General features: G+C 39.2%; 1 protein-coding gene across 2 annotated transcripts; it reads right to left on the bottom strand.

Annotated features, from left to right (window-relative positions):
* On the bottom strand, positions 1-24646 carry braf (B-Raf proto-oncogene, serine/threonine kinase). Of its 2 annotated transcripts, XM_041780483.1 has the most exons (20): positions 24434-24646; positions 18371-18472; positions 17998-18288; positions 17759-17862; positions 17580-17682; positions 17343-17491; positions 17104-17223; positions 14972-15131; positions 14787-14826; positions 13934-14053; positions 10897-11033; positions 10694-10811; positions 10267-10351; positions 9997-10173; positions 9867-9913; positions 9347-9465; positions 9117-9248; positions 8242-8376; positions 7730-7883; positions 1-7148 (listed from the first exon to the last, which is right to left on the bottom strand). In XM_041780483.1, the coding sequence occupies exons 1-20, from the start codon at positions 24587-24589 to the stop codon at positions 7126-7128; spliced, it is 2472 nt and encodes an 823-aa protein (XP_041636417.1). In that variant the 5' UTR covers positions 24590-24646; the 3' UTR covers positions 1-7125. The 2 variants fall into 2 exon arrangements, with proteins under 2 accessions (XP_041636417.1, XP_041636418.1); XM_041780484.1 differs by lacking the exon at positions 13934-14053 and having other exon boundaries at positions 24434-24645.
* Between the last annotated feature and the right edge of the window lie 482 nt (positions 24647-25128).

The raw sequence follows: 25128 nt of genomic DNA, 5'->3' as shown, positions 1-25128 counted from the left end.
TCTTTAATATATCAGTTTTTCATATTCACAACAAATACATTAAGCTCTTTCTCCGTATGATACAGCCTTAAATATTTTTACACTGCGCCCCTTCATCTCATCAAAAACCGTTTTTTAACCCCCGCTCTGTTTATTTTCAACATTTTATAGTTTGTTACATTTTGTAGTCTCCATGCCTCCTAGCAAACTTGACAGGATTTCATCTGTACACATATTTACACCAGAAACAAAATAAAATTAAAATCTCAAAGTTCTTCATGGTCGGTGAGGAAGAGGAAGAGGAGGAGGAGGAGTTAAGGTGCAGGCAGGGAGATAGAGGGAATGTTACAGAAGAAGAAGAAGAAGAGGAAGATTAAACAGAAGAGGTCATGATGAAAAGGGTGATGATGATGTTTGATAAATTAAAGATGTGTTAGAGAATAAATACAGCGCTCTGAAGACTTCACTGGTATTGATGATGATTGATGATGATACCAGAGTCTGTGAAGGAAGATGAAGGCTGTTTCATACTTCAAGCAATACTTAAGTCTCATAGGCTGGCCACAGACCAGACGATTTTCAAATCTAAAAGCTTCCCTGCATGCTTGCTCTCATTGGCGACTGCACACATTCTATCAGATACCTTGACCCGAAACATACCATATAATCTGGAATATAATTTGCACTGGTACATTGGCCTCAGTCTGTTTTTAAAGTCCCCTGATAGGAAAAACGTCCTTCTGATTTCCATTTCCTCAATGAAACATGCCATTTCTGTGCAGCTTTTAGCTTAGTTTGCACATACATTAGCTATAATACGGTAGTTGAGCACATCTAACTATAATACGGTAAATGACATCTCAGCCTGTCACTTGTGTATAACTGAGGAGTGTTTTCAGTGTTTTATTTATTTGACATTATACTTCCTGTTTTCTTTAAATGTGAACTATGACTGGTCAATGAGATACAGGCAGACTCTTGGATAAAAAGTATGCATTAAAATGTGACTTATAAAACCAGATTCTATGGTAACCATTAGAAATGTTTGACATTTGTGGTTCCAGAAGCTACAACAAACATTTGCTAAATAAGCCATCAATATTTGGAAAAAATGAAGGAACTGGCAAAGGGAACCCTCTGATCAAGGAGGCTCTGACCCAACAGGGTGCAGAAAAATAATCATCACATCCTTGAGGATTATTTGGATAAATTATCAGTTGTAACAAGCGGCATAAAAGGCCTAAGCCCCAATCAAGGCGGTGGAGAAATCAGGCCCAAAATCGTCTAGTGTGTAGCCAGCCTTTGTCACTTTTAATGACTATATTTGATGACTATAATATTTGTCCTTTTTTACTTTTAAAACTATTTCTTCCACCACCAAATCTTACAACATTCTGATAAAGCTGTTTTTGTCAACTGGTGTTACAAAAAGTAGGAATGAAAATTTTCACAATGGAAATTTTGAGTGTTTCAGAACCAAATGTTAAAGAGAAAAAGCAGTGTATGAATTCAAAATCAAAAATCAAGCTGTTATACTTGAGCAGCATTTAAAGCTAGATTATGTAACGGTAAGTGTTTTTCATTTAAAATGACTTATCAAAAATCAACAAACAAGCAGTTTGCCAATTAAAATAAAACATGGAAAAACCTGCCTTTGGCTCTATCAGGCAGTTCATAATAAACTGGGAATTAGAAACAGAAAAATAACAACTTTTTTTTTTTTTTTTAAGTTTTTACATCTTGATTTTGTGATTATACCAAAAAGAAAGATCAATGAACGGAAAACTGATGATGCAATGGTCAGTGTATTTTCTTGCAGTTCCATCTTCTGGTTGCAACAAGGCTGAAAAATCAGGAGAAACTCCTCATATTCTTTTTATTCTTTTTTGACAGGAACTTGAAAAAAATGGAAAAACAGGCCTTTTCTGGTTTTTGACAAAAAAAAAAAAAAAGGGAATAATTAGCCATTTTTTGCATGTCACAAAAACGGCAACAAAATAAATAAAGAAGGGGTCCAATTCTTGTTTTTTCTTCTGTTTTAATGTCAATGGTAAAAGTGCTGGTGATTTAATTGACTATATTAATATCAGAAAGTAAATAAATTAATATGAATAAATACGCCTGGGCTGCTGGAGGTATTTATTCATGTACACTACAGGAGTCAGATTTTCAATTAATGACTGTATCCTTTGGTGGAAATGTTTCCTAATTATTGTGTGTACACAATAAATAAGTAAACAAATAGATAATCAGAGCAAAAACCAACAGGCAGAGGAGAGAATGGCTCACTAATTATACAGCGTGGATGGTTTAAGTTAAAAATTTTGTTCCAGGCTTATTTATTCATATTAATTTATTTCCTTTTTATTATTAATATAGTCCATTAACTCACCAGTACATTTATCACTGACAAAATCTTTTACTACACTCTATAAAGCAATAGGCCTTTTATTATACTGTAAAACACAGTGGATGGCTATACAGACTAACATTTTGAAATGAGAGCTTTTATTTTGAAATGATCACCTTTCCCAGTGAGTCACATAATTTCCTATTCCTCAAGGATTTCATGAAAACAAGATAAAATATAAAACAAAAACGGTGGACCCCTTTATGAAAATTTAGTTTTTCCCTTTTTTGTCACTGAAATGAAAACCTGTGTTTTCTATTTCCTGTCAAAAACCAAGAAAAAGAATAAAATAGTTTCTTCTGATTTCTGAGGCTCGTTTAAAACAGGAAATGGATCTGCCAGAAAATACACTGACCTGTAATATTCTTTTTCCTGTAAAGCGTGAAAAAAACACTTTTACATCACCAGTGTTCTGTTCCTTGATCTTTCTTTTGGATCACTGCACAAAATACAGTAAGATTAAAAATGAAACATTTATCCTTTGTTAACCCTTTTTGGAAAACGAAAAATGAAAAACTTTTTTTTTCCATTTTAGATTTTGTTTGATTAGCAATTAAGTATGAACTGCCTAAAAAGGCCTAGGGCAGGTTTTTTCCTTGTTTTCGTTTCCTTTAAAAAAAAAAAAAAAAAAAAAAAAGAAAAGAAAGAAAAAAAAGAAATGGTATATGGAAACAGCCTGTTTCTTGATTTTGGATTTCTCTTTTCAAATTAAAAATGTGTTAGCTGTAAAGGACACTGACCATTGAACCGTCTGGTTTGGGCGCACAGCTTTGATGACAGAAATCTTTAAGCTTTATCATCATCAAATTTAATGACAAACAATTGAATCCTACTTGTTTTGAGAGTAAAGAAAGGAGACTGAATTGGTCCACAAGTGAAGCCAAAATTCACCTCATCATTCATCGCTGATGATGCACTGTTTCTTTTCTCTCACGTAAAACTGACATACAGTCTGTTCAGTGGAATATAATAAGTTTTCCAATGAGTAAAGTCATCCAGTTTTAACAGTTCCTAAATTAGAGCTGCAATGATTAAATTAATAATCAACCGTTTTGTTAATCCCATGGTCACTTTAGCATCAAATGACTCCCATTTAAAGCTGCTTCAGTGTGTGACTTTGATGGTTTAAAACCTTATTACTGACGGAAAATAAAGGCTGTTTTTATAAATTAGTCTTCACAAAAGAAGCTTCGTCCTAGACATGAGACTGGCTGATATGTGACATTAAATCAAAGGCCTGTAAAGTCCTGGTCCTGGACTGTGCTAACGTGTTAAATGACCAGGCTGCGGTTTTGCTTACGATGAAGAATATGAAGATGATGTTGATGAAAGAGAAGAATCAGACTGTCAGAGTTTGGATGGACGTTTCTGCAGCTGGAGGCTCCGTCACAGTCGCTCCTGAATCCTCCACATCCATATTCACAGTTCACACTGGAGCGTCTGAAACTGTGCTTCGTCTGCTCCCAACGTCTCTGTTTACTCCTCCGTAAAGGAAAAAGAAAAGGCAAGTCGCTCGTTTGCTTGGATCCATCTCCACAAAGTGCAAGTACACAAGTCAAAAAGACTAAAACAAGCGTCCGAAAGAAAGACTGATAGCTTCAAATAAAGAAAACTAAACCAAAAGAATCACATAAATAAGTAAATATCTGCAGGCCTGCCTGTACAGAAAAAAAGGCAAACATCGACGAGAACTAAACCAACCTGGAATAAACCCCCGCGGCCCCGAGCACACGCTGGAATGAAGAGTACAGGTGAGCGTGTGTCCACAAAGGGAAGGTGGGAATTCAGCAGGAAATGCTGCAGCCGTCAGTCTGCAGCAGACACCGTTAAGGTCCCCGTTTAGAGCTGAGTGCAAATATTAAAGCCACGAGAGCGGAAAGAAAAAAGAAGGAAAAATGACACAACATGCACGTGGAAAAGATGCTCCGAGAAGCTGCAGGTCCTGTACACGCTCCTCGGCTCGGTGTAAACGCTGGACAGCAACGCTGTAATGGACGAATCAGCATTTTACCCTCCAGAAGAAACAGTCAGGATCCAGACTAGGGCTGGGTGATTTCTGTACTATATCAAGGTTTTAACATACATTTAATCATTTTGAATTACATATAGGGCAAGACAAGAACATTGATATCTATGTAGTTTAGGTTAGGGCTGGGAGATATGAACCACAAATCATATCCTGATATTAAGAAGATGAGTGGTGAACTTCAAAAAAATAGGTTAGGAATTGCACAAATATGTTGGCAACTTATTTGTGCAATTTAGATGTGATCTTTTAACTCTGAACTTTAAGAGAAAAAACTCCCTCCAAATTGCACAAAAGCATTGGCAACAATTGGAAAAGCTGGAAGAACTAGCAGCCAGTGACTCCTCGTTAGTTCTAATTACTTCTTTCAATGTTGCCAACATATATGTGCAATTCAGATGTTATCTTAGCCACATTTTAATGGAAAAAAGAGGGGACATCGTCAATACTCCACAAATATATTTGGAAACTGGGTGGAACTGACAGTAAGCAAAATTAACTCACTTCTTGCCAATTTTGTCAATTTCTTTAACTGTTTCTGTGCAATTTAGACATGATTTTTTGTTTTATTTCAATTACAAGAGCAAAATGCACAAATTCATTGGAAACATTTGGAAAAGCTGGTAAAACACGCAGTAAGTGAGGAAAACATTCACTCCTTGCCAGTTCCACCACTTCTTCTAATGTGAATGATTTTCAGTTTTTTTTTTTCCACCAAATGTCAAAATTGCATTAATAACAATTGGAAACATGTTTAAAACTGTCAAGGTGTGAGGGAAACCCTCATTTCTTGCCATTTCTACCTACTTCTTCAAATGTTGTCAACATATTTGTGCAATTTTGACTTCATCTTTAGTCATATTTTACCCAAAAAAAGCCTGAGCATTGTGTAAGTTGTGCTAACACATTGGAAACATTTGTAAAGTAGAACTGGCAGAACTGGTGATAAATGAGGGGAACTTGCACTCCTTTCATGTTTCAGACACTTACACAAAGTTGCCCACATACTTGAGCAATTTAGACATGATTTTTAGTCCTAGGGAAAGAACCATCTCTGAATTGCACAAAAAAGTTGGCAGAATTTGTAAAAGCAGGTAAGGCTGATAAGCCAAAAGAAAGAAAAGAAACCCCTCACTGCCAGCTCCGACAACTTCTCCAAATGTTGCTGACGGTTTCATCATAATCTTTCGTGACCTTTAGTCTTTACTTGAACTAAAATGCAAAAAGCATTGTCTAAATTTCATAAACATGTTGGCAGTATTTGGAAAAGTGGATGGAAGAGGCAATAAGCAAAGGAACTCTTCCATCATTGCCAATTCCAACCGTTTTTTTTTTTAAATGTTGCTGATATATTTGGGCAATTTAGAAATTATCTTTAGACATTATTTAAACCAAAAGAACAGAGCTCTGTCTATATTGCACAAATACATAGGAAACATCTGAACAGTGAGTGGAACTGGTAATATGTGAAGGAAACTTTCATTCCTGCGAATGTTGTCCATTTCTTTACATGTTGCCAAGAAATTTGTGCAAATTAGATATCTTGTGTTTTATTTTGATTAAAAAAGAGAAAGAGCTTTCTCTAAATTACACAAATACATTGGCAATATAAGGAAAAGTTGGTAGAACTTAAACTAGAAATTAGTGCCAGTTCAAAACACTTCTTTCAATGATGACAACGTAATTGTGCAACATAGACATATCTTAACATAAAAAAGGGAGGGAGTATTGTCTAAATTGCACAAAAATGTTGCCAATATTTGGGAGAAGTGGGTGGAAATGGCTAGGAGGCAGGGAAACCTTCAATTCAGGCCAAGTACAGAAGTAATTTTTCTGCATTGGTACTGAATAGGTATACATATAATTTGATTCTTATTTTAAATGAGCATCAGAAAAAACTACAGCGATATAAACAATATTGTCGTACCCCTATATTTGATTCAAAATCTATTCATGGATCGTAAAATCTTGATAAATTGCCAAGCCCTAGCCTGGAAGTTTCCTCTGGACAGGAATCGCTTCTTTGGCGTCCACATGGAGGATTCATAAGAGCTAAAACTTTCATCTGCTGTTCGTCTCAGGCATGGAATCCGTTGGAGTAAAATTAAAAGGAAAAATGTAGGATTTGGTCACAAAAGACAAAAAAAAATTGAAGGCTTGTGCTGCAAATGTAACAAAAGAAGAAGAAGCTCAATGTTAGCAGCAGCTGCTAGCTTAAATCTGTAACATGAGAACAGATGAGAAAACAAAATAAATCTCCTTTTCAAGTCGTCCTCTTCAGGGTGAACCATCCAGCATGTCTCAGGATCGGGCTAACGCCTCGCCGTCGCTCAAAGTGCATCCAGCAGCCCGGCGGATGAACCGACCCCTCTTGGCGTGAGGCGACGGCCTCCTCCTCCCCCGTCTCTCTTCGTTCTGCTCCACCAGCAGGCAGGCGTCTCCTCCTGAAACCCTCCTTATTTGGAAATCTTTGCGTCTTATTTTCCTTGTCTTTGTCTCGTTTAAAGGTCTTATTTTGTGAGTTTTTCTGATTGAGTTGGTCCGTCTCTGCAGCTGGAGGATGGCGGGGATGCTGCCCCCTTCAGGTGGACAGAGGAAGAAAAAAGCACATTCTTTGTTTGTTCAGTTTGTTCAGAAATGGATGAATCCACCGCATGGACACGAGACTTTAGAGAGGTGGAGAGGGACGGACTGAAGAGATCTGCAGATCTTATTTAAACGCTGAAAACTCGCCTGGAAGCGGGAACAAAAATAAGAGCAAATTAATTTGAAAGCACTGCTAGTAGTTTGTTTTTTATTTAATCAGGCTCTCTTTTCTTTACAGTTAACAAAATACTATTTCATTAATTTGAACATGTATGTGTGTATTCTCAACAATTAACTTAATTATGATGCTTCCATGATAGAGGGGTTGTTGTGAATCAAACCTTATTAGATCATGGAGATTAAAAGGGTCAGTACCTTTACGAAACTGGGTCTTAAAACAATACAGTCTCTTACTCTCTTATTTTACTGATCAATAGTAGCAAAAACAGCTAAAGCTAAAAAGACGGCCTATGTTGCAATACAAAAATATGTTGGCAACATTTGGAAAGGTGAGAGGAGCTGATGATACGCAAGAGAAACCCTCACTCATTCCCAGTTCACTATTTGCCAGTTCCAAAGCTGCCAACATATCTGTGCAATTTATACATGATCTTTGGTCTTTTTTTTTACCAAAAAGAGAGGAGCCTTGTCTAGTTCTTAAGAAAAGTGTGTCAAAGAAGAATGAATCCTCTTTTTCCATCTTTGTGTTTGTCTAAGGTTGTACTGACCATATCCCCCTGCCTGGATGGGGGTTTTGGGTGAAGCGCAGGCGTATAAGCTGAAGTCCTCGGTCTGAAAGCCAGCACGGTTTAACGATGGCTCCGAGGCGCTGCGGTGGATTTTGGGTAAAGAGCGAGCCAGCAGCTCGATGGACGCCAGGATCTGATGGACACAAACACAGCACAGACACAATCAGCTGTCGGGATCAGAGGAATCAGCACTGAGGATCTCAATAGACCTCTGAAAATCATGAGATAGTGTTTGGAGCCTTAGTGAATCTCCTTTATAATGCTATAAGCCTCTTACGCCCCCTGCTGGTCAAAAATGAACAATTCCTCAATTTTTTAAAATCCATGAGGCAGTGAGAACATGGCAAGAGGTGACAAAAATTCATGAACAGCAGATTAAATCAAGAGAGGTCAAAAGAGGTTTGAGTAACATCTAACTTCCAGAAGTAAAGATAGACACACTCCAGGGGTCTCTCTCCCCTTGCTGAATAGTCAAACTCAGTGTCTCTTACCTGGGGGAAAAGCGGCCTCTCCTCCCTCTTCTTCTTCAGGCAGTCGGCCATCAACCTCTTCATCGCTTTGGGACAGTTACTGCGCACCTTGCTAAGGTCAGGAGACAGGTAACCCCGACCCACCATGAAGATGATCTACAGGAGGAGAGAGAGGGGTGTGTTAGTAAAAACAGGCTCTTTACATTTCACAGAGCTCAAATTTCAATGTGATAGGACTCCCACTGAAATAACAAGGGTCAGTCCCATTTCTACTTTTCACCCCTGCCCCTCTATTTACAGTGCCTCCTTTAAAGGGATTTACAAAAGTTGTATTTAACATTGTATAAAATAAACATCATCATAAAAATTCCATATCTGGAATGCCAAACCGTACCTATGAACTGGGCCTTTTAGAGGAGGCAGTTACAAAGTTACTCTGATGATACTCAACAGTCACAGAATTACTTCAATGACCAATCAACAGTCACTGCTATAACTTTGACCATCACTTAAAACTGCTGCTATACCTGACACACCTCAATACAACCAAAGACTCCCTTATCTTGGAGGTGCTCCTAAACATCTTCCTGTTAACTTTAACTTAGTTTGTGTTGTGTACATTGTTTTCATTGTCTTATATTACATTCACTACTAATTTAGAGAGACATGTATCTTATTCTAAAAATGCATATTAAATGTTTTAGATTATAAAAAAGGAAATGATGCAACCTGTTATTTTTCCAGGCAAAGCTAAGCTAACCACAACCTGCCTCCTGCAGCTCTTCATTAAATATAAAGACACAAAACTGATGGTCTCTGACAGCTAGAAACATGTTTATAAGCTTAATATAACAAATATATATATTGTATAGGCAACACCATCTGTATGACTGTACCTGGTCTCTGTTGTTGATGTTGGAGTACGGCAGAGCTCCAGACATTAGCTCGTACAGAACGATACCAAAGGCGTAAACGTCTGACTGGAAGCTGTACGGATTCTTATCCTGCAGCCGGATCACCTCAGGAGCCTGACAGACACAGAGAAAGGCACAGAAATCATTCCAATAGTACTTTTCTCCATATGTATATCTGTTTAATTCACAAAAATCAGAAACAGATCACTCACCATCCACAGAATGGAGCCGGACAGCTGCTCAAATTGGTGGGAGCCGCTCCAACGAGACTTCACTGTAGCCAGGCCAAAGTCTCCAATCTTCACCGTCAGATCCTCGTGGAGGAAAATATCTGAGAGGGGCAGGGTCAAGGAAATATTCTTCTACTCAAACTATCGATCTGTTATGCTTTCACTTCTGCATATCTCTAAGTTAAAAACATCCAAATCTCCAGGATCCAGTCCAGGAACAAGGAAAATGGGAGATGACAAGGCTTAAAGAGTGTCTGACAGGTTCCTTAAAGAACAAAAAAAGATGTACCAATTAAAGTCTCTATACTGGCTGTTGTCTGGATATATATGTTTGCATATTAAGAGGTATTTCTTGAGACATTTGCAAATGTTTTCTTTCTTTAATATGAGTACTAAAAAGGTAATATACCTCAGCTAAAAATACAATTTATTAATGTTTGAAAATATGCCACAAATAAGAACTACTGGGGTGAGAAAGTGGTTAAATGTATGAGAAGGATACTGTTGCTCTTCAGATCTCTGTGGATGATTGATTTGGCGTGCAGGTAACTGAAAGAGAAGAGGGATGGTGATTAAAACAATAACGATCAAGTTAAACTCAAACAGCATTAGGATAAGGTAAATAAACTCACTCCATGCCCTGCGCCGTCTGCCGGGCAATGTCGATCAGTTTGATCATCTCAAACTTGGTCTCAATGATGTGCAGGTGGTGGTACAGACTCGAACCCTCGCACCACTGCGTCACAATGGCCAGCTGAGGCTTGGTGGTGTAACCCATGAACAGCAGGATGTTCACGTGACGCGTTTTCCTGATTGGATATAAACGGACACATCAATCCACAGTGCAAAAAGAGGAAACTTGAGGACGTCTCTGTTTTAAAAACTGAGGATTGAGAGGATACCTGAGAACCCCCACTTCATTCTTAAAGGCCTGAAGCTGCTGCGGTGTGGGAGCGGTGACGTTCAACATCTTCACTGCAACATCACCTGAAAGAACAAAAGGAAAACATCAGGCAAAGAAGCTTTATTAAAGACCATATACACAGCTCAAAACACGGGCACAGACATTTCATAAGTTTTGGTGTATAATGACTTGCTCAGTCGATGTTAACTCAAGTCTTAGATCAGATCAGATCATCTTAAGACCTGCAGGCCTCACTTGACTCAGTTGTGGTCAGTGTTCATGATTCAACAGTTAGAAAGAGACTGGGCAAAAATGGCAACCATTGGAGAGTTCCAAGGCCAAAACCACTACTCACCAAAAAGTACAGCATGTAGTACTCACAAACGCATAGGTCCATTAGAGCAAAAATTAGGCTTTGGTCTTACCGTGCCACTTTCCCTTGAAGACGGTCCCAAATGATCCAGACCCTATCCGCTGTCCCAGTGTGATCTGACCCTCTGGGATCTCCCAGTCATCGCTGGAGTCCCTCCTCCCCAGAGTTTTCTGATAAAAACAACATCAAATCAGCTCAAAGATGGTCGTTAAATCTCAGGAGCATAATTAAATACCTTACCATCAAGTATCTCACCATCTTATTGCGGTCCTCAGACGAGGACGAGGACTTCCGCTCCCTCTGTTGGCATGGCGACTTCTGTGGGACCTTCACATTGGTCAGAGAGCCAGGTAAGGAGGCGGGGGGCGTGGCCGAAAGCCCCGTGGTTGAGCCTGGGAGAAGAGGGGAAACAGCAGAAGAAGAAGAGAGGTGAGTGGATGGAGTACGGTGATGACAGAGGATATGAAAGAAAAGGAGGAGGAGCTGTAGGTGTGGACAGGTAAAGATGTCTTTATCATCAGTGTCTGTGTGATCACATGCAGAGGAGAGGTGAGGGGTGTGTTGGATGGCAGTTAAACCTTTAATAATTCTTTGGACCACAGCACTATCTATTAATCAACATCACCACTGAATAAATAATTCAACTGGTTTCATTAATATGGATATTGTAACATCAATACTGTCATGCAAATGAACCGTTAATATTCAGGCAGGTTTGGTCAGCAACTTCAATAACTAACACTACGACTGAAGCTTTAATGTTACAACCCTATGAGCAATATTTATCTAAAACCTTCATCTAGACTTTTGCCACCTATATCTACCCTTCATTAACAGGTTGGTTGCATCTGCGTCTCCTGGTTCAGGTGCAGGCCCTTTCAGTTTGGAGTTTGTATATTCTCCTTGTCCTGCACCATGTATGTGTGGGTTCTCCCACATCCAAATGCATGCTTTTAAGTTCATCAGTGGCTCTAAATTGTCTGTAAAACTTGTTGGTTGTCTCTGTACGTCAGTGGTGGTGACCAGATCGGGGTGCAGCTGGGATCGACCCCCACCCATGCAACCCCGAACAGGATAAGTAGGACAAAAAATATCAACAATATACGATATCTATAAATTAATTTAAGATGTAAGTCAATATCTACAAGAGAAATATGACAATATTTACAGCTGATGTAAGCCAAAATTTACGGTTGAAATACGACAATAATTACAGCTGATATAGGCCATTATTATCATCTAATATAGGGCTATATTACTGGCTGATAGTGCCAGTATTTACAGTGAAAAAAGATCAAAATTGATAGAACATAGGACAATATGATCTGCTGATAAGGGCCAATATTTACAGCCGATACAGGCCAATGGTAATAGCTAAAATACGACAATATTAACTGCCAATATTTTTAGCTGATATTGGCCATTATTAACTGTGAATATAGGACAATATTTACAGCCAATACACTACAAAATTTCCTATTGATATAGGACAATATTTACAGCAGATACAAGCCAATATTACCTGCCGATATAGGACAATTTAAAGCCGATATAGGCTGATATTTACAACCGATATATACCCACATTTATATTTATAGCTAAAATAGGACAATATTACCCACTGATGAGGGCCAAAATTTGCAGCCTAAATAGGTCAATATATATACATATCTAAAATACGACAACATTACCTGCTGATGCAAGCCAATATTTACAACTGATATAGGTCAACATTATCTGTTGATATGGGACAATATTAACAGCCAACATAGGACAATATTAACTGTTGATGTAAGACAATATTTACAGATGATATAGGCCAAAGTTCAGCTGATGTAAACAAATATTTCCGGCTGATATGTGTCAATATTATCTGTGGATATAGTACAATAGTTACAGCCAATAAAGGACAGTGTTTTCTGTTGATATAAGAAAATATTTATAGCTGATATAGGCTAAGGTTCAGGAGATTTGGGCCAATATTTACAGCCGACAAAGGTAAATGTTCACAGCTGCAATAGGCCAGTATTTACAGCTGATATAGGCCAGTATTTACAGCCAAAAAAGGCCAATATTTACAGCCAATATAGGCCAACAGTTACAGCTGATAAAGGCCAATATTTATAGCCAATATAGGCCAATATTTACAGCTGATATAGGCCAGTATTCAAACCCGATATAGGCCAGTATTTACAGCTGATATAGGCCAGTATTTCCAGCCAATAAAGGCCAATATTTACAGCCGATATAGGCCAATATTTACAGCTGATAAAGGCCTATATTTACAGCCGACATAGGCCAATATTTACAGCTGATATAGGCCAGTATTAACAGCCGATATAGACCAATATTTACAGCCAATATAGGCCAATATTTACGGCTGATATAGGCCAGTATTCAAACCCGATATAGGCCAGTATTTACAGCTGATATAGGCCAGTATTTCCAGCCAATAAAGGCCAATATTTACAGCCGATATAGGCCAATATTTACAGCTGATAAAGGCCTATATTTACAGCCGATATAGGCCAGTATTTACCACTGATATAAGCCAGTATTGATAGCTGATATGGGACAATATTTTGAGTCAAACAGGACATTATTTACAGTTGATATAGGCCAACATTTGCAGCTGATGTAGACCTATACTTACAATCAATAAATAGGATGACACAGACAATATGCTGATACTAACAACCAACACAGACAGTATTGAAAATTTGAAAAGATACAATCTTAATGGTTGATGGTATCAAAAAGTGCTGAGCTTTTCAAAAATTTCATTAGATGGACAAGTAGGACAGGAGTGCATAGTGCAAAAACTGCAGACAAACTTCTGTACACCATCTAAATCGCATAAATATGTAGGTAATGGTTTGGCAGTGAAACACTGGCACTGTACCTGTACAGTTTAGACAGTTTACAGAGGTTTGTCTGCAATTTTAACTAGTTAAAATCCCAATACTGGTAGTCCAGGACTTGTTTTTGTAGCTGTGGTATCACACTCCTATCTTTACCATTTCATTTTTACTAAGGTATTTTCGAAATCCTGGCATCACTAACTGATAAAGAAATCCTCCATCCATAGAAATGAGCGTGTGATCAGTGTTGATCTCTGTGAGGTGTTGGTGTGTTCAAAGAGAGAGGGTGAGGACATAAAGGGGTAAAGAGAGGGGTGGCAGGGACACACAGTGACACAGGGAGGGGGTGAGATGAAGGTGGGGGTCTGGGTGGGGTTCAGGTAGGGTTTAAGGTGAATGGAGGACACAGAAACACACAGAGGCCTAACTACCTCGGAACACAGGCTCGGGCTCAAAATCAAACACTATGTCATTGGGGTAGGAGTATAGGAGGGGGCTTGAGGTCCGTGTTCGGTGCTTCCTCAAGCAGCGGGCGGGGTGGTTCGGGGGGGCTGCAGGGCAAAGAGAAACAGACAGACCATCACTGCTACTCACCCTGCCCGTCGCACCTCCAACTCACTACTGACTATGACTGCAGCTGATGGATGGAGACCCCTGCTACGCCTACATGTAAGCCTGGCTGTGGATGTCACTATGTCTGTACGCGCTGCACTTGACTTTAACTGTCAACATTATAAGGGTTTTTCTTATTTGCTTTTCTCATAAGGCATTCATCTAACATCTGCCTGTTTAAATGAAAGCTACAGTTGAAAACTAAAGGGACAAACTCATCTAGATCTTTTAGCAGCAATTTGTTGTAAGTAGTAAATGAATAGGATTGCTTGTAACTTTAGTTTAAAAAAAAACAGCCTGTTTTTGTGTTTTAAAGTAGAGTCAGGCATCTGCTGAGATCTCCTTTCTGAGCTACTAATTTCCAATCTGAAAAAAGTTACCCAATCAATCACTTTAGACCATAAAGACTTAAGACATGTGGATTATTTTTAGTTTCATTAAACCTTGATAAAAATGATAAAAACTATCCTTTAAGCGTGATCTAGAAATGGAAGAGGTCTTCTTATCTACATGGACCATCAGTGATCCTGACTGATCTGAGTGATCCTGCTCTCAGTGAACTCAACAAAACTGACTGAACTTCACACACACACATAAGACCAGAGCACGCAGACGCGGGATGGTGGGAAAAAGCCACAGAATGATCCAGAAAACTCTGACGTTGATCCTTACCTCCATCTGACCGTGGTAAGCCCTGATCCCGAATCAGGTCCTAGAAGGAAGAAGAGAGAATTGTAATAATATAGTTAACATGGATATATTTTACTTTACGTTTAATTAGAGAAAATCCCCTCTGAACTGCTGATACATGAGGAACAGCCATGTTTTCATTAAGTATCTGAAAAGGTCAGACTCACGTCAATGTTGACGGGCTCAATAGTGTTGATATGAACATTTGGGGCGGAGGACGAACGGTCCCGCTGACCAAACTGGTTGCGGTGGTCCTCCTCATTGGGCCGGAAGCTGGGGGGGATGGGTATGGACTTGGACGGGGACACAGTGGTGTGGCATATTGACCTGGGGGAGTAGAAAGTTAAGACTTTAAGAAAAGTAACTTAAAATAAGAATTTAAGTGGCCAAGTATAAAAGCCTCAGTCTCCCATGGTCCCAGTGGTTTACACTGTCCTCCTGACTGACAATTTCCAGGCTTTTAATCAAACTCCTCAATGTGCAGTTACGTGCAGCTGTGCCATCTTTACCATACGATCTGATTTTGCTGTATGGAGTTTGTACATCTACTACCTGTAATATAGTGAGTGAGCACATTTACGACCTATCGTGCAGTAGAGAACATATAGAAACTATAACGCGATAGTTGAGCACATCTTTTAGCTATAATATGGTGGTGGAACACATCTATTAGCTATAATATGGTAATTGAGCACCTCTGTTAGCTATACTATAGAAATTGAGCACATCTACAAGCTAAATATTAAAGTAGTGGAGCGCTTTCACTGCCTATAATATGGTAGTTGAGCACATCAACTACTTGTTGCACATCTTCCGTATTTAACGTGGCTATTTAGCACATCTGTAAGCTATAATATGGTAGTTGAGAACTGTTAGCTAATTGGACACATTTACTTACTATAATAGTAGTTGAGCACATCTACAAGCTATAATATGGTATATAAGCTATCTATTAGCTATACAATGGTAGTTGAGAGCAAGTATTTGCTATAATTTTGTAAACAAGCACGTCTACCAGCTATACTATGGTAACTGTGCACATCTATTAGCTATAAAATGGTAAAAAAGCACATCTATTAGAGTAATACGGAAGATGAACACATCTATTAACTATAATATGGTACATAAGCACATCTATTAGCTATACAATGGTAATCGAGCACACCTACTAGCTACAATATGGTAGTTGAGCACATCTATTAGCTTTACTATGGTAAATAGGTTAATCTACTAGCTATAAAATGGTAGCTGAGCACATATATTAGTTATAATATGGCAGTAGAGCACATCTACTAGCTATAATATGGTAACTGTGCACATCTATTAACTACAATATGATAATTGAGCACATCTATTAGTTATTATATGGTAACTGTGCAGATTTACTAGCTAGAATATGGTAGCTGAGCACACTTCTTAGTTATAATATGGTAACTGAGCAATTTACTAGCTTTATTATGGTAGTTGAGCACATCTACTACTTGTTATGAGGTAGTTGTGCAGATCTACTGGTTATGGTAAATAAGCACATGTACTATCGATAATATGGTTGTTGAGCAAATCTATTATCTATAATATGGTAATTGAGCACATCTACTAGCTACAATATTCTAGTTGAGCTCATATATTAGCTATAATTTGGCAATTGAGTAGCTCTTCTAGCGACAATATGGAAGTTGACCACAAGTATTAGCTATAATTTGGTAACTGAGCACATCTTGTAACTTAAATACAGTAGTTGAGCACATCTAGTAAATTCAAAACTGGTAGTTGAGTACATCCACAGGTTATAAGAAGGTAATTGAGCATATGTAGTAGCTATAGTAACTATGTTTAGCACATCAAGTAGCTATTATACCAATACTGAGCACATCTCATAGCTATGGTATTATAGTTGATCTCTTGGCCAGTGGTTATTGTTGTGAGACAGACCAACAGATCTCTTCCCTCCTCAACTTATCACTTGTCTTCAACTGAGGAACGTTGTCAATCAAACCAGCACTACACAAGCTTTATCTCCTTAACGTTTAGTCCATGTTTTCTTTAACTGCAAGATTTTAACCTATCAAGGCACCAACCCCTAGCCTGTTTAATACATAATCCAGCATGTTCTGAGCTGTGAAGCGACTGTTTGCCAAACAACATAAATGTGGTGACATATAAGTCATGTTAGGTCTCCTGCGGAGTGCGACAGTGGAAGCTGCATATAATTGTGGTATTGACGGCATTTGTCACACAAAATGGACATAATTCCCAGTGAATGTGTTGTATAAGCAGGTTGTAAAGGTGGAGGACTGACCCGGTGGAGTCGGACGGGGGGAGTGATGGACAAGCTTCGGACACGGGTGTGGTTCCCTCAGAGGAGACTTCCTCCTGGGTGAACGGGTGATGCTCGAAGAACTTGGACACTAGCAACAAGCTGGAAAGAAAAAAAAATGAAGACAATCTATTCACAAGCACTGTGTTAAAACCATAAAAAAGAAAAACATTCTGAAATCGTATCCTAGTCCAGCATTCTGCCCTGTGTGCGATACTCACTCTAGCTGGTCGTAGTTGACACACATTAGAGGGACCTCAGTGCTGCACCGCTGGTGAAACTTGTACCCACAAGTCTGACAGCGGAAACCCTGGAACAGAAGCTTTCTGCAGAAGTCACAGAAAGCCAGTGTGAAGAATGTCTTCCTCACCTGGAGGTAAAAAAGAAATCATCAGAGTTCGGCTCGGAGAGATTATTAAGCTTATAATCACTTATGTTTAGACATTATGGCTGCTTACAAAGTTATGTGTGGTAAGCGGGACGTTCTCCAACACCTCCACGTGAAGCTCCTCTCCTGTCAGCCAGGAGATGTCTGTGTCCCAGCCAATCGGCTTCTTCTCTCTGAAACAGGAAGTGAAAGGTGAGGATCTCAAACTACAGCTGTATGCAGTATGCTATGTTTCAGAGACAAACATACCCGTCCTGTATCCTGTAGACGGCACAGCATTCTGGGATGAGTCCTCGCATCATCAGAGCTTTCTTCAACGAGTCCCTCACTGTCATCCCGCAGCGGGCCGGTACCTGAACACGTCACAGCAACACTCAGTGAATCAGGATCATGAATAAGCAGATTAATAGTTTGCTCATATTCCTGTGTTTTACAATCCTAATCATCTACATAAAAATATATTCCAACAGAAAGGTCATGAGACATACCACCGTCCTCTGTTTGTTGGGCAGGAAGACCCTGACGATGGGTTTCTGGGGGGAGCGGGGGTTGGCTCTGCTGGCATCTGTGGGGGTCTGCAGTACCGCCAAGGTGTTAGGAGCTGAAGGGAAGGCCTGGGCCCCTCCTCCAACCCCCCCACAGCCCCCCATCTTCACCTCCAGCAGAGCGGGAACGGGAGACGGCGAGCAGAGGAAGTCGGTGCCGTTCCCCATGGCCTCCAGCAGCTGCTGCTCCCTCTGCTGCAGGGCGTCCAGCTTACTGGTGTACTCCTCATACGCCTGAGAGGGCAGAGATGCTCGGAGCATGAAGAATTCATCCCACTCTGATCTGACTTTATAACCCAAATAAAACCCATCTTACCTCCAGATATATAGAAGGAGGGTTGTGCTCTCCTCCAAATTTGTCCAGCAGAGCCTCTATATGTTCCTGTGTCAGCTTGATCATCTGTTTGATGTTCCAGATCTGTGACACAGGAATAGAGAGAAAACGCAGAAAGCAGTTATTAATTAGCACTTACTCTGTTATTTATGTTTGGCAGTGTGGCTGTTCTAGGAAACCCTGCCCTCCCACGAGCCTCAAGGAGAGCATCAAGCAGGAACAGCACATAATCCTGCTCTTCCTATGCCGATAAGGAAAGCCCAAAGCAGGGAAAGAAGCAGCAAAAAGCACAGAGCAGGCATCAATGACAACAGAAAGGCAGTGATTAAGTCAGAAGTAGAATGAAGGAGGAGCTGGGATGGAGGAGGGTTGCAAGAGCAGTTTGCAGGGTGTAGCCAGGCAAGAGCGGTTTAAATAGCGGTTTAGAGAAAATCAGCTGGCCATCAGCTGATCTCGATCATGTGGCAGCGCTTGAACTAATGCTCGTTTTCTTGTCACACCAATTGTTGATTACTTCTAAAGTTGATCAATCAGTGGCTTTAATTGGCTAAATGTTTGGTCTTTAGAGGAACATGTTAACATGTTTAAGCCATTAAATCGAGCTGGGTCACTCTTGTGAACACACTTTAGAGGATTTATTTCAAATTTTGCCGAAATCTCTTGTCTGAATCAAGGATTATATGATTGGATTTTGAAGGTCATGAGTCAAAGGCCAAGGTCACTGGGCCTCATGTTTCTCTCTTTCTTATGAACAGGCTTGACCCCTGTAATGCCCAGTAAATGGGCCCTCCCCATTAGGGATGCATGATATGATCAGAATGTTATTGGTATCAGCTGATATTGGATTATTATCAGTATGGGCAGGTGAAAATGTCTGATATACAGACAACCGATATATCAGCCTGTACTAAGTTAAATATCAGCCGTATGTACAAATAAGTAAGTGGAGATTTTCTTTGTTCATTGTCATTCCATTAGTTTTATTTTGTTTCTTCCTTCATCCTTAAAATTAAAACTGTTTATCAGCCTTAAAATCAGAATCAATTTTTTATTTTGATGTTGTTTTAAAGATATAAAAAGGGCAAACTGGGACCACATGAATAGCCGTTTGTGAGCCGAAAGACCGGCTCTTATACTGAGCTGACACAGATCTCTATATCTGAGCGAGGCTGGACGGACATAAATAAAGCCATGCTTTTAGTTTACTAGAAGAATACAGAAGATCATGACAGCTGACAGGGCAGTCTGTAATACCTGTCATACAGCTACACCACAGGCTCCCAACCTGGGCGCAGGGCAACACCCAAAGATGCCATGCCCTGTCTGCTTTGACAGTATCAAAATGTATTTTTACATGTATTTTTTTCTATGATTAGAGACGAAATTAACAACGCCGTATTATGGTCATCCTAATAGATTTTAAAAAATAGAGTATCTGTAAATTTCTTTGAATTTTTGAGAAAAAAAAAATTGATTATATAAATTACATTTACAGGAAACCAAAGTCAGTATTTCAGATATTTAAGTTTTAAAATTTTTGATATTTTTAAAGTAATAAATTTACTAAATTGTACAGTCTTAAATTTACAAGGGACTAAATTGAAACAGCGGTAGGAAAATACCAGTTTACAGAAATGCCTCTTCTCAGTCCAGATGCTAAAGAAAATGTGATAATTCTGGGCTAAAATCACATGTTTGTCCTTATTGCTCAGTCCTAGTCAAAAGTGTTGTTGGATCAGGCTCCCGACTGCAGAACTTGAGGAGGGAAACCAGCTTAATCCTGTGGGATTTTCTTCCTATTTTCGACTTCATAATCCAAAAACTTAAAAATTTATGACCTGATACCTGTAAAGTCAATTTTTTTTTTCCCATTGTAAATGTAAATGTTTTTTAAACTTGAAAAATGAACGTTTTGTGCAAAAATAACAGATCCTCTTTACTTTTATTTTCTAAAGTGCCCCTTGTATGCTGTTTTAATAATGGAAAGTTTCTAATTTACATAGATCTTTTGGCAAGACCAGGTGTCTGTAGGCCTATTATGTCTGGATTTTGCCAATCAAAGCAGTTCAAATTGATGTTCTTTTTTTCCAAGTGAGTCCTTAGGAGGATTAGCTTTCCTTAAATATCAGTAAGGGGGGGCCTAAAGAAAAAAAGGTTGGAAACTACAGATCTACACAACCAGCCCAGTCCAGATAAAGACATCCCAGACCACCTCTGTATCAGAGTTATCAGACAGTACACACTAAGGTGTGTCCACACAAAGCATTAAGGATTACCACTTGGTATCAGAACGCCCAAAACTGATATAAATACTAGTTATCAAATAAACAGGATTGTTTTTTTTTGTTTGAACAAAACCCACTATAGCAACGTCAGACTGAAGTATTGAACCAGAATGAAATACAATAAAAACAGGGATGGCCGAGCAGTAAGGTTGTACCCTATGCACATAGGCGGACCAGGTTCAAGTCCTGTGGTTCAGACTGCTTGACATTCCCACCATCTCATTCATGTTTCAGACTCCATCCACTGTCCTGCTTCTACCAATGAAAGCATGAAAAGCCCAAAAATAAATCTTGACTTATCAATAAATAAGACATTTAAATCACCTGGCAAATTAAAGATCCAAACTAAATAATTAATACATGATTCTATTGATCATAAAATCAAGAGAAAACAGGGAATAATTAATGTTTAAATTTGTGATTACAACTCATAAGATAATAAACTTCATTTATCCCTATTCGGAGAAATTTAGTTTATAAAACAGCATGTGACAGAGGACAAAGGCAGCCAAGATATCTAGTCTCTTCAGCCTGACGCAAGCAAAGCAGCGCTGGACAATTTGGCAATAATGTGAATTGTGATATCACAGATGGACCAGGTTCTGTAAATCTGTTTTGTGTTATTAAGCCCCTTGTTCAGGCTCTGAGCGATACTGTTTTTCTGTGTCTCTTTCATGAGCTATATTTTCCCTGTTGTGTGAGTGCCATCAAGACATTGCTCTGTCTCTTTGTGGTTAAAACATGACTCAAGATCATGTCTAAAATGCTCAAATAATTGCACAAATATGTTGGCAACATTTAAAAAAGTGGATAAAATTGGCAATAAGAGGTTTCATTCATTCCTAGCTAGTTCCAAACTTTTTTCAAAATGTTGCCAACGTACTTTTGCATTGTTAATTGCATTTTAGTAAATCAAAAAGACCAAAAATCATGATTTCATTGCTCAAATACATTTGCAACATTTGAAGAAGTGGGAGAAACTGGCAAGAAATGAAGGTTCACCTTGATTATGGTCAGTTCTACCTACTTCTTCAAATGTTTGCTATGTATTTGTGCAATTTAGACAGTGTCCTTCATCTCTTTAAAGTTTAAAAATCTGACTGAAGATCATGAAGTTTCTGTCCTCAAATAATAATAATGGAGAGTTGATCATTTGAAAACAGACGGTAGTTCCAAGGAGACAACATTTGGCAACCTTAATATTGAAATGTTGACAATGTTTTTGTACAGTTTGGGCGGTGTAGGAGTTCGTCTACATTTATGATTAATGTCCAATACTGTGAGTCTAGGACTTCTACTTTTGCTGCCGTGGTGTCAAACAAGTTACTGTATGATTCGCTTTTTAGAAGAATCATATCAAAGTTCAGCATTCTAAGACCACCATTCACCATTTCTTTACAGCAAAAATCTGAATATACATCGTGTATCACATTCCAGCTAGACAACCTCAAGATATGATCATCATGTTGTCATGAATAGGAAACCCTAAAGGTAATAAACCTTGTGGAGTACTGGTTAGATTGAAATGACAACTGGGGGTTTAAACTGGCCTGTATGCAAAGGGCAAGGATGGAATGTTTTGTGGACATTAAAAGGATGACATATTCAAGAGCAAAGATAAATGTTTTATAGAGTCTAGAGGATGACATGATCTTCAAATGAAAGAATGGAATGTTTTGTAGACGTTAAAGGATGGCATCTTCAAAAGAAAGTATGGAATGTTTTATCATCTTTAAAGGATGACATCTTCAAAGGCAAGGATGGAATTTTTAATGAACTTTAAAGGTTGAAATCATCCTCGAACACAAGGATAGAATATTTAATTAACTTTAAAGGATGGCACCTTCAGTGGCAAGGATGGACTTTTGTATAGGCACTAAAGGGTGGCATCTTCAAATGCAAAGATGGAATGTTTAATCCACTTCAAAGGATGGCATCTTAAAAGAAAGGAAAGACTCTTTTATAGGAATTAAGGAATTATAACATCTTTAAAGGCAAGGATGGACTGTTTTATAAACTTTACAGGATGACATATTCAAAGGCAAGGACAGAATCTTTTATTAAAGGATGAAATCATGTTAAAAGGCAAGGATTGAATGTTTTATAAACTTTAAAAGATGACATCTTCAAGAGCAAAGGTGAATGTTTTAGACTCTAAAGGATGTCCTCATCTTCAAAGACAAACATGGAATGCTTTATAAACTTTAAAGGACGACGTCGTCGTCAAAGGCAAGGATGGAATGCTTAAACTTTAAAGGATGGCATCATCTTCAAATGCAAGGATAGAATGCTTTATAAACTTTAAAGGATGGCATCATCTTCAAAGGCAAACTTGATTATGAGGCTGGTGTGTTGGGGGATTCCCCCCTCCATTTTTGCCCAGTACTTGGCCATTTTTGGCAACTTTTCCAAAAGCTGTCAGTAAGGGACAGTCAACATTAGGGAAAGATTGTTGGTGTTAGGACTAAACGATCAGTGAAATTAATCTAATTTTAATCCTCACTGAGCTTCTTAAACTTTCTTTACCTGACTGTGCTGACTACTTTGAGGACTTCAAAGAAGCTCAAGATTTTTTTTGTTGCCATTATCTCTTATATTGATGTTTTGATAGTGCTTTTCTCTGCAGAAACCCAGAGTTCTGCTATGACATGCAATCATCTGCAAACAACCGATATTTCAAATAAATTCAAAGATTCTAAGAGATGGACCTGGAAGTTCATCCAAGTTTCTTAGTTTGATGCTAACACAGCATAGAAATTGCCATTATAAGGCAAACTGATCTGACACTGTTTCCTGCCACTTAAATCAAATAAGAAACAATTTCTTTCCCTTGGAAAAACAAAGTTAAACTGATTTTTTAACTGATTATTTACTTGAAATACTATAGTATAGTACTGGAAAAATGTGCTATCGCTGCATCCCTTCCTGGCCTCAAAGTTATGACTGTTCACATTTCTGCTTTCTTCTTCATTCACTATTTAATGGTGGTGAGCTAAGAGATTCTAGTGTCAAACGCTTTGTCTGAAGGTAGTACAGCATTACAACCCGGTACAAATTATGGAAAAATGTACCTTTAAATGTTAGTAAAAGCCACACCAAGTCTTTTCTTTTTAAATAAACTGCTACCGAAAAAAATTGAAAATCAAAGGCCATCCTTAGCCAAAACCTGATTCAAATATTCTATACCAATGCATAATAAAAACTTAATAAATTGCCCAGCCCTAGCCTAAACTACATCAGTATGGACAATACTGTCTTACCTTATCTCTTTTATTATCATGTACTGATATCAACTAAATACTGGATATGTTGCCCAGCCCTAACGTGAGCTGTATCTGTTTAACGATGTTTTCCTACTCTGTATCACGTTTAGAAATATGCCGTTATATCTTGAATCTGAATACATCGCCCAGCCCCAGTGTGTTTGTGTGGTGTGTTAGTGAGCGCGTGCGTGTGTATAGTGTGCGTTAGTGTGTGCGTGTTGGCGCTGCAGCTGCAGTGTCTTTCTGCTGGACAAACGGAGAAGGAGCGGAGGAATAAAGCAGGCCCAAAACGAGCATCTCTCCCCGGGATAAGGCTCCCCCTCCTTAGCCTCACTCCTCCGCCTCCCCCTTTTCTGATAAACCGTTCCCGTTACCCTGCCTCCCCTCTGATCCGAGCTACAGCCGCTGTTTCCTGGACGTTTCCATCCAGTTACCTCGGCTCCTAGCCCGGCTCTGCTGCCCAGCTTAGTCCCGCTCCCCACCGCCGGAGCGCTTACCTCCTCCTCCTGCGGACCTCCGGGGATCCCCGCCGGGCAGGAGGCGTCCAGCGCGGCGCCTAGCTCCTCCAGGCCCCGCTCCCTGCCCGGCTCCCGCTCCGCGGTGTCTCCGTTAAAGACGGGCGGTGGAGACTCGGCGCTGCTCAACGCCGCCATTTTAAACTGCGAGAAACTGAGTGGAAAATAATAGAGGAGCCGCAGAGAGGGGCAAAGGCCGGCAGGGGGCGACGGAGAGCTAGGACCCTGCAGGGAGCGGCTCAGGACGGCAGGGGGCGACAGAGAGCTTCAAGCACACTAACATGATGAAGAGGGAGAACATGGATGGTTATAATGGAATAAAAATAACATTTTCACAAGTTTTACTATTAATTATTACATTGTTATATCATTTTTTCAACACATTTAAAATTGATAGAAACATGATCCAACAATTTAATGGTAAATAAACTCATTTTCTATATTCCTTACCATGCAATGCCTTTAGATAGATAGATAGATAGATAGATAGATAGATAGATAGATAGATAGATAGATAGATAGATTACTGCATTAGTGTGGTGTGACATGGATGAAATCAGTCTGTGGCACTGCTAACCTGCTGGGACCTTGATCTCTAAATGAAACTACTTTCATCTGAAAACAGGACTTTGGTCCACTGAGCAATGGTCCAGTTGTTTCTTTCCTTAGTCCAGGTA

Source organism: Cheilinus undulatus, linkage group 23 (assembly GCF_018320785.1).
Source record: "Cheilinus undulatus linkage group 23, ASM1832078v1, whole genome shotgun sequence".
In the NCBI taxonomy this organism is placed as follows: domain Eukaryota; kingdom Metazoa; phylum Chordata; class Actinopteri; order Labriformes; family Labridae; genus Cheilinus; species Cheilinus undulatus.
Note: the sequence above shows the minus strand (reverse complement) of the source record. Positions and strands in the feature narration are given on the sequence as shown.

Excerpts from the sequence above, each read along its gene's own strand:
- braf (XM_041780483.1), bottom strand. The coding sequence starts at position 24,589 with ATGGCGGCGTTGAGCAGCGCCGAGTCTCCACCGCCCGTCTTTAACGGA. Across the intron at positions 11,034-13,933 it reads GCCCGAGCCTGTGTTCCGAG|GCTCAACCACGGGGCTTTCG; the intron begins GTAGTTAGGCCT and ends CTCTTCTCCCAG. Across the intron at positions 9,249-9,346 it reads CCGGCTCCATTCTGTGGATG|GCTCCTGAGGTGATCCGGCT; the intron begins GTGAGTGATCTG and ends TGTGTCTGTCAG.